The following is a 10,018-nucleotide window of genomic DNA, read 5'->3' as shown; positions in this document are numbered from 1 at the left end:
AACACAACCTGATGTGTGACATAAGTGAGTTGCAGTAAATAGACGGACATTATTAAAGGGAAATAAAAGAAACACTTGATTGAAAAGGTGTATAGTTTCACATGAATTTGTGGAATGCTGTGCTGCCACTTGTTCCTGTTGTGTGCATGATTGATGAACACTTTCTGGAAAGAGCAAGGAGTCCAGCCAAGAGGACTCAGTGCTGGGCTGTCTCAGCAAATGAACAGCATACTTCAAAAAGCAACAGAGACTTTCTTCATTGTTCTACCTAACAATCGTGCCAACCACACTTTTTATTTGTCACTTTGCTTCCCTGTGCCGGCATATGAGGGCGTGTCTGGAGGTGACATTTGATGAAGCAATATATTTTTCCAGTTCCTCTTTAAAACAGGTTTCCTGCACGTTAACATTCTTACACCTCTCAAGTGCCTTTTGAGAGACAAGCGTTTCTAAACATCCCAGAAAGACTTTGTCACTCAGGGAATCAAGATGTACCGTTTCCTCTCGGCCCTGATAGCTCTGAGCAGCCTCCAGGCCTGTGGGGGGGAATGTGACTTTGCTCATTCCATGTGTGGAGCCCAGGCCTCTGGAGATGTTGTGATTGGTATATTGATGCCGTGTCATCATAAAGTGACGGCTCTAGATAAAAGGATTAGACCTGAAAGCTACCACTGCTCAGAGTGAGTATAAAAATTCATCTTATAGACACATGCATTTCCAAACATTTGGTCTACCTGCTGTAAAATGTATTATCTTTTCGATTTACACACGGCATCTATTGCACGTCTGTCCGTCCTGGGAGAGGGATCCCTCCTCTGTTGCTCTCCCTGAGGTTTCTCCCATGTTCCCCTTTAAACTGTGGGGTTTTCTCTGGAAGTGTTTCCTTGTACGATGTGAGGGTCTAAGGACGGAGGGTGTCGTATTGTCATACTGATATTCTGTACAAACTGTGAAGTCCATTGAGACAAATGTAACATTTGTGATATTGGGCTATATAAATAAACATTGATTGATTGATTGAAAAACACATGCGTTTGTTCAATTAGATATTCAGAAGGGATATCTTTCCTTTTAAATATACACTGAAAAAAACTGAAAAGTTGACTTTAATTAAATGTATTAGGTCAACAGATTTCAAATAACTGTATTTGGTTATTTGAAAGCAATAATATTAAGTTTAAATAAAAAATATTAATATTATTGCTTCAAAACTGCTACTCTTATACGTGAAATCTGTTGTCATAAAACATTTAAACAAAGTCAACGTTTAGGTTTTTTCAGTGTGTGTTATTTATTTGTGCAAAAAATATGCTGTTGTTTTTTCATTTCCACTGGATATAGACTGCTGTTTTTGCCATTTGGACCATTGTACGTAACAAGAGTAAAATAATTAAAAGCCTGGGAGGAGAAAAGACTCCCACATGAAGAATTACTTAATAGTCAAGTCATAAATCTTGATATTAAAAAATAAATAAATTGAGGTCAAATTCACAAATCTACGGGTGAGTGAAACAATGTGGTTCATTGAGAAACATATAGAAATGTTTGGGTTTTTTTCTCTTAAATGTATGACTTTAAACTAGAAGAGTTTGAGTTTTGAGATTATTCTTTAAAATGTATGACTTTATAATCTCAGAGAATGTTTAAAGTTTTAAAAATGTATGAGATTTTCACAAAGATATACCACCTAAATCTCATTGAATATTTATGATTGTGTCAGGGATGGGGAAAATCGGGACCCAAGTGTAGTTAAAAAGACAAACAAAAGTTTTATTAAAAAGCAGACGAGAAGAAAAAAACAAGAAACAACTAAACATTAACAAGACCGGGGAACAAGACAGACATGAACACATTTACAAGCATGGGCAGGTAATCAGGACAGAAGACGAACAGGTAACGTGGACTTGAAAAACGGGCAGGTAACATGGACAAGAAGAGACGGGCAGGTAACATGGACAAGAAGAGACGGGCAGGTAACATGGACAAGAAGAGACGGGCAGGTAACATAATAATAATAATAAATTACATTTATATAGCGCTTTTCTGGAACTCAAAGACGCTTTACAGTATGAGGGAGGGTAGACAAACAGGGACAGGCAAAACGGACAAGAATAGACGAGGACTATACACAAGAGCTAATGGGACACAGGTGGCAACAATCAAGGGAGGGGCTGACAATCACATGGGGAGGAAGACACACAAGGGCAGGAGAGCTCTGAAACGAGAGGGAAAGATACGCACCAAAATAAAACAGGAAGTGCAATGACAGTACTAGACAGGTGAAAAAAGAGACTTGACTAAACATGAAACAAATAACATTAACCTGATTAACTAACCTACACCCTCTTCAGCGAGCAGCATAGGACAGGGGCCCTAGTAGAGGGCTCCGCCTGTGCTTATATAACTAGGGTTACAATACGTAACCCATCGTTATATCTCACAGGCTCCGCCCTCTACTGGACTCTATGGGTACAGTGGGTGGAGTTTTCCATTCTTTCTCAATCCTCTTCTCTCTCTTTCGCTCTCAGTTGTTTATCCTGCTCGCTGAAGAGAAAAGGATGACAGTCAGGAGGCGAGGCCACCTTATATAGGGTGGGCTTGCGCGCGCACTCAGGTAGGCCCGCCCCGAGGGGCCGGCTACGTTTAAAGATATCTCAGTATAGGTGAACGCTCGCATAGTAAGGTCAAGGGGTAGTACCCATAGAGTCCAGTAGAGGGCGGAGCCTGTGAGATATAACTGTATTAGGTTAGTTGAAAGCAATAATATTAAGTTTAAATAAAACATATTAGGTTCAACTTAATATTATTGCTTTCAACTAACCTAATTTAAAGTGTAAATTGAATTAGAGTCAATGTTTACATTTTTTCAGTGTCTTGTAGACAAACAAAGTTCTAATTAACTTTTTATAAAAATATAAAAATATTTGGACTCTTTTGTGACTTAAAAGGTTAGCCCACTAGAGTAACTTTTAGAGATGCATTTTGTTAAAAGTAGCTAAAGCTGTTTAATAAATGTAGTGGAGTAAAATAACATTATTTCCCTTTTAAGTGGAGTAGAAGTATATGGTAGCATTAAATGGAATTTCTGAGGTAAAGTACTAGTACTAGTAACATTTTACTATGATACAGTACTTGAGTAACTTCTTGCTGGAGGTTCACCCCGACACCTCTTTTCAAAGCTTCCTTCATAAAGCTGAAATAAATGTGAATACGGGTTTATATTTATAGAAAGATATGCCTGCTTTTTCTTGATCGCTTAATGTTTTTCTACACTGTACATTTTCAGTTTTCATCTGCCGTCATTCATGAGGTCCTTGGCTGTGATCCATGAAATCGAGGAGATAAATGCGGCTGGCTTCCTCCCAGGAGTGCGTCTGGGATACATGATGTGCGACACGTGCTCCTTCGCCAGCACGGCGCTGCAGAACGTGGAGTATATGCTCGCTGTCAACAGGTCTCTGAATGTGGACTGTGACTACTCGGACTTCAGGCCCAGGGTGAAGATTATTTTAGGGGCTCGGTACTCTGAGGTGTCCATCGCTGTGGCCCGACTGCTGAGTGTGTACATGATCCCTCTAGTAAGTCTCACATTCTGTCTGATTAGCAACATTTTATTGTTAAGTATTCAGTAAGTTGTTTTCATTCATTATCACTAATTCAGTTCTAATCAAACTTTTGACGGTGTCTAATGCACTTTGCTGCTACATTAACTGTTTTAATTCATTTAAATAATTAATTGTGGGCATTTAATACACTGAAAAAACTGAAACGTTGACTATACAAAATATTAGGTTCAACTTAATATTATTGTTTTCAACTAACCTTATGCAGTTATGAGACATATGTTGACACAATACATTTAATTAAAGTCAACGTTTAAGTTTTGGAAATATATTTGACTTCCCAATTAGCCCGCCTTCGAAACATTTGCCGTAACTACCCATTTCTCACAGTGACAGTTACCATTATTGAGGGGGAATAAAGTGTCGCTGCAGTCCTGAATCTTTGTGTCTGTGATTAACTTTATGTTATTATTTCCAAAATTCAAAACGTGTTTTTAAAAAAATATTCTTTCATATTCAGTATGAACAGGATGCTGCAGAACAGATAGACATTGCATATGGCCCAAACAAGTCAATACCAAAGATACAAGAGCAAAATCACAACAACCAATCACATTTACTCATATACGAGAAAAAGCAGTAAAACACAAATAAACCGAACAGGATTCAACAGGCTTCCTTGCCAAACACACACACACACACACACACACACACACACACACACACACACACACACACACACACACACACACACACACACACACACACACACACACACACACACACTAAAAGGCATATCCAACCTTACTAAATTACTCATACCAGCTGAAAATATCCAAATAATCAATAACTAATTACGATACGTACAAAATTCAACTTGAAAAGCTGCTCATCATTTCAAGGCAAAGGGTTGGGTCTAAAGCCCTTCATTTCAAATCCAAATGTGATAAAAGAAATTTGAAATAAATATCAGAATTTGAACTTGGATTAATTCTGTGATATTTGCTGGCTATAGCTATTAGCCTCTGTTAGTAAGGAAGACAATCATAATCATCGGACATGTTTTTTCCAACAGCAGAATCGATTCATTTCTGAGGGCAGCTCTGCTGCACAGGGGGGAATCTGATTGGAAAACTGCTTCAATTTCTAAGAGCTGCACTGGATGCAGCACAACTGAGGATGGCATTAGCATTTAATAGACTACAATTACAAAATATTCATTTCCTGATTCATTCAGCCAGCAGAGGAAGCTTTGATGTCCCTATCAGCTCACATTTGATCATCTTGTATTTCAAGTAATGTGTCTAGTACCGATCCTAGCTTCGGTTTAGTTTACTGTACAGAAGCTGGGTCCATGCAGCACTTGGACCCAGCTTATTTGGATATGTTACCAGAGGGAATGTGTTGCAGTTGGTAAGGCATGAGGTTAGCTGTTTTTCCCATACCAGTCATTTTGCTAAGATAGGTTAAGCGCATACTGGGAAAAATGTTCCCTCAACCCACCAAAACTAAATTGGAATGATTTCCTCATCTATCTTCTACTAGACTTCAAACATATTTTACAATAACTATTACAGATTGTTTCAGTATATCAAATAAGATAAGATATTATTTAACCAAAGGAAATTCCTGTTCCAGAGTTGCAAAAGATTTAAATCTGTAGTTCTTTCTTTTGTTGTTAAATTGAAACATAATTTTCTGGATGCAAATGTGAGGATATAAAGGAACTTTTGGTTGCTAAAATTCAACAAATAATTCAATATTAATAAGGCTCTGTGTTTAAAGAAATACATTTTTCATCACCAGCTGAGCAGCACATCCTCTGCACAGGACCTGAGTGATAAGCGGCGCTACCCAAGTTTTTTGCGCACTATTCCCAGTGACAAGCATCAGACCAAAGCGTTGGGCCAAGTGATGCATCATTTCGGCTGGAACTGGGTCGGGGTTGTGTACGGGGACGATGAATACGGCATTGCAGCTTTCCAGAGCTTCCTCAAGGATGCCGAGAAAAACAGCGTGTGCTTGAACTACAAGGAGGTGTTGCCCGATAACCTCGATAATTCACAGAGATTGTCACGCATCAAGCAGATCGCCGAGCGTATCCGCTCCTCCACGGCCCGGGTGGTGCTGCTGATCCTCAAGGCGGAGCTGGTGGAGGCCCTCTTCGAGGAGATGATCAGGACCAACACATCGAGGACCTGGATCGCCAGTGATGCCTGGTCCAGAAGCCGGTCCATCTCTCAAATGGAAGGCATCAACAAGGTGGGGGACATATTGGGCTTCACATTTGTTACAGGCAAGAATGAATCCTTTGATAAATATCTCAAGAATCTAACAGTGACTCCAGGAGGATACAACCACTTCATTGAGGAATACAAGAACCTGAGATTTAACTGCACCCCAGAATGTTTCTCAGACAAAGCTCCGTCCTATTGTCCCAGTCCTGATGAATTGAAAATGAAAGCTGACAATGCTTGCAATTTCAAGGATCCCCAAGAGCAAAATGATGACCATCTTGTAACGGCTCTGGACACAAGTGACGCCTTCCTTCACAGACTTGCTGTGTGGGCCACCGCAAATGCTCTCAAAAAGCTACTGAAGTGCAACGGTTCTTCATGCCTGGGAGAAATCAACTTCCCACCATGGAAGGTGAGAATGTATATTATCTTCAGATGAGAACAGATTTTGATTTAAAAGTGTAGATCCTCCTAATTTGTATGGTAAAGGCATGCTACCGTGATTGATCTCTGAAAAAGGACAATTATAATTGACATTCATTCCACCCTTTACTTTGCAGCTTCTTGAAGAACTGAAGAAAGTTCAATTTGAGTTTGAAAACAGCAGTTTCATTTTCGACAAAAATGGTGATTTTGAAGATTGTTATAATCTGATCGTATGGAAAAAGGATGGAGACCACAGAAGATTCCTAAAGATTGGGAACTACCATGTCCTCGATAAACAAATAAGATTGGTTAAAAAAGATTTCATCTGGTTTTCAACAGCAAACACCACGGTGAGTCCTTCTCACACCCACAGGTTTGATTGAAGCAATAGTCAGGTTAGTCACTCTCTGTGTCCTTACCCAAGACAGTAATTAAGAAAGAAAAGGTCAGGGGGTCATTGAAGACTTTACCAGCCTTAAGCTTTAAACTGCAGTCCAACACGCACTCATCATAGTGATCAGGCACATTGTAATGGAGTTGTGAAACTAGTTAAGTTTGAAATTCTATCTTAAGTTGATATATTCTTGCATAACTTTTCATGCCTGAAAGGAGGTATTTGGTTCATCTTTGACTCTTCTACCATAAGATTGTTGACACCTACTAATGACTTAAATATGACTCTGAGGCAACCTTTGGCCGAAAAAAAAGAGAAGAATGCTGGCAGAGAATAAATTAAACTTCAGCATGAAAAATAATCCAAAGTGGTGACCTTTTGATATGAAAGGTATATTTTATTTTATTTGCAAGTAAGCGTATAATGATGAATGACAAAGTGAACTATACATATATTGTACCTGTAAATGTAGACATAACCAGGTCTAAAGCATTTTCCATTGGGATCTAGCCAGGTTAAAAGAGAACCACCTTCCTAACACGGAAACTCTGGCTTTTAGCTCAAATGACCTCACCTACCCTCTAACCTTGCTTTGTAGTATCTGGACCAAGCTATGTTTGTTGAATTTTGATTTGATAGAGGCCATTTGGAAACAGACATTTGGAGTTTTGCATTTAGATGTGATGGGGAGACACATTGCATGGCCTAGTTTGTTTCATGTGCAATGGACCTCCAAAGACCCTGACACTTAAGGCAGACTTTAGACACTGTTTTATTTGTAAGTTTGTTTACTGTGATTGGGCCTTAACCATGAATATCCAATATGGGAATGGAGTGTCCTTTGTTAAAACAACCAATGTTTTGTTCTTTTTGCATATTTCAAAAACTCATTTTGAAAGAATGCTTTCACAAGTAGACCCTCTCTACAGTCTGATCAGTTAAAGTGACTCTTGTTCTCTTGTTTTCTGTCTCAGATCCCTCAGTCTAGATGCTCAGAGCGCTGCGCTCCCGGCTCATTTAAGAAGATCCTGAACGCATCCTGCTGTCACAATTGCACCCTATGTGCAGCGGGGACCTTTTCAGCTGAATGGGGTATGCCTGATTGAAACTGATACTGATTTATTGTTTTGACTGTACCTATACATCTGAATCATGCTGCGTCTTTTCAAAGTAAATTACATAGGGCTGTTAAAGAATTCAGAGACGTGTACCTCCTGTAGAACTAAATAAACCATAATGGCCTTATTGTAACCATGAGGTGCATCTATATATCCTGTTCTTTTAATATTGTAAATCCTGCACAACCCTTTGTACATGTTGCACATTTCTGCTCCACACTACCTCTTTTTAAATCTGCAAAGCTCTCCACTTTGAAAATAGTATTTGTCCTATTGTATTATATTTAACTGTATTTTGTGTAAATATTGTCTTTGTTTTGCATTTTTACAATAGTCTTAAAATATATTATAGTAGTATGTTTTGCTATGTATAATTATTTCTGTGTCTTTGTATGCACCATTTATACCAATGCAAATTCTAAGGAAACTGATTCTGATCCTGATTCTGATCTCTAACAGACCTGGATACCTGCCAAAGGTGTCCCAATGGAACTTGGTCTCTCAAGGGTTGGACTCAATGCAAGCAAAGAGAGGAGTCCTTCTTGCGATGGAGCGACCCTCTTCCCATCATCCTGATGGCAGCCGCAGTGTTTGGCATCTTGCTCTTGTTGGTTACCTTCATTATCTTTCTGGTGAACAGAAATTCCCCGCCAATGAAGAGAGCTGAGGTGAGATTGTCCTGCGTGATGATGGCCGGTCTGTCAGTGAGCTTTGCGAGTGTGATATGGTTCATGGGGAGGCCCAACGTTCATCTGTGCCGGGCCCGCCAGGTGATGTACGCCCTGGGCTTCACCCTGTGCATGTCCTGCGTACTCGTCAAGGCCTTCCGCACCTTCCTGGCTTTCCTTCCCTTCGGCCAGCTGACAAGCAGGCGACTACATAAACTCTACAAGCCACTCGTGATCGTCATCGTGATAACCTCGCTACAGGGGGTCATCTGTCTGCTATGGCTGATCTTTGATTCTCCTGATATTGATGACACACCTCCAAGCCCACAAAGCATGACACTAGTAATCCAGTGTAGTGAGGGCCATACATACATAGGTTTTGGTATTATGTTGAGCTTCATAGCTCTGCTAGCATTGGTTGGCTTCCTCTTGGCCTTCAAAGGGAGGAAGGTTCCCCAGGAGTTCAGTGAGACAGGCAACATCATCTTCAGCATGTTGATGTACTTGTTTGTATGGGTGTGTTTCATCCCAGTATATATCATGAACAATGAAAGTGGCACCACTGTGCAGGCTTCAGCCATTCTAGTATCCAGCTATGGCATCATCTTTTGCCATTTTTCTCCCAAGTGCTACCAAGTGCTTTGGAAGTCAAACACGGAAACACTGGAGAAGATTCTGAACAAATGGCGAGCCATCTCTAGTCCAAAACATGATGTGGTGACAGAGATAAACATAGATTTCCCTAGAGTTACTTTATCCTCAGAAAAGACTCAAAAGAGTGACAGCTTTATCACATCAAGTACATCACCTAAATTGTGTAGCTCAGGGACACTGTGCATATCTTCCTATACTACACTAGTTACAAAACGGAAAATGGCGCGTACGAGGAGTATATCCTGTTAAAAGTGATTCCAGGAAGGTTTGCTCTGTACTGCACTGATATTATAATATACCTGCTTCCCTTTTGAATGTGAATGTTTTGTAAATGTGTTTTGTTGTCAATCCATAAAAACTTTATTATACAGACAACCATGGATGATTTGTTTGTATTGTATCCAACTCCAATTGATGTGAAATTCAAAATGATTCTTATAAACATGTTGAAGACTTTAAGACACTCTCTGAGGATGCTGCCCATCAGGACGACAACCTGTTATGTTGGGACTTTATCTCTGAACATTGCATATTATTCAAACCTTTGCATATTCCTTGGAAATGTTTTCATTTTAATAAATTTGCTATTTTCTATTTTCATATTTGTATTTCCATTTTTGGGATGGATTTCTTGATATTTGCATTATTTTATTTAGTTTTTTCATTTTATTCTCTCTTACTAAGTTTATGATATGCACCAATACACAGCAATAAACATTTATGTTGGCATTTGGGTTTACCTTGAAATAATGAAGATAATACATTTAATAGGCTAGATTAGGAGGCTGCCTTTGTTTACTAGTGCAGATGGAGAACACACACAAAAACAGCCAATAACTGAAAACACATATCTATTGCGAATTACCATAACCTAGTCTTGTTATCAACAAATAATTATGTTAACATAAAACATTTTTTTTAAATTAACCGAATAGAATTGAACTGTATTTTATTAGTT

At 39.2% G+C, this 10,018-nt stretch overlaps 1 protein-coding gene across 2 annotated transcripts; it reads left to right on the top strand.

Moving 5' to 3' along the window:
- Positions 1-427: 427 nt before the first annotated feature.
- LOC117498453 (G-protein coupled receptor family C group 6 member A) lies at positions 428-9,660 on the top strand. Of its 2 annotated transcripts, XM_034150573.1 has the most exons (7): positions 428-680; positions 3,287-3,578; positions 5,370-5,825; positions 6,051-6,212; positions 6,361-6,576; positions 7,595-7,712; positions 8,198-9,660. In XM_034150573.1, exons 1-7 carry the CDS (start codon positions 490-492, stop codon positions 9,307-9,309), a joined length of 2,547 nt encoding a protein of 848 aa, XP_034006464.1. In that variant the 5' UTR covers positions 428-489; the 3' UTR covers positions 9,310-9,660. The 2 variants fall into 2 exon arrangements, with proteins under 2 accessions (XP_034006464.1, XP_034006463.1); XM_034150572.1 differs by having other exon boundaries at positions 5,370-6,212.
- Positions 9,661-10,018: the final 358 nt, after the last annotated feature.

Source organism: Trematomus bernacchii, unplaced genomic scaffold, assembly GCF_902827165.1.
Source record: "Trematomus bernacchii unplaced genomic scaffold, fTreBer1.1, whole genome shotgun sequence".
NCBI classification, from domain to species: domain Eukaryota; kingdom Metazoa; phylum Chordata; class Actinopteri; order Perciformes; family Nototheniidae; genus Trematomus; species Trematomus bernacchii.
This window is presented reverse-complemented; position numbering and strand designations above follow the sequence as displayed.

What these genes read in the sequence shown, in the direction of transcription:
- LOC117498453 (XM_034150572.1), top strand. Translation starts at nt 490, where the DNA reads ATGTACCGTTTCCTCTCGGCCCTGATAGCTCTGAGCAGCCTCCAGGCC. An exon ending in GTGTGTACATGATCCCTCTA is followed by an intron (nt 3,579 to 5,369) that starts GTAAGTCTCACA and finishes TTTCATCACCAG; the next exon opens with CTGAGCAGCACATCCTCTGC. An exon ending in GACCTTTTCAGCTGAATGGG is followed by an intron (nt 7,713 to 8,197) that starts GTATGCCTGATT and finishes GATCTCTAACAG; the next exon opens with ACCTGGATACCTGCCAAAGG.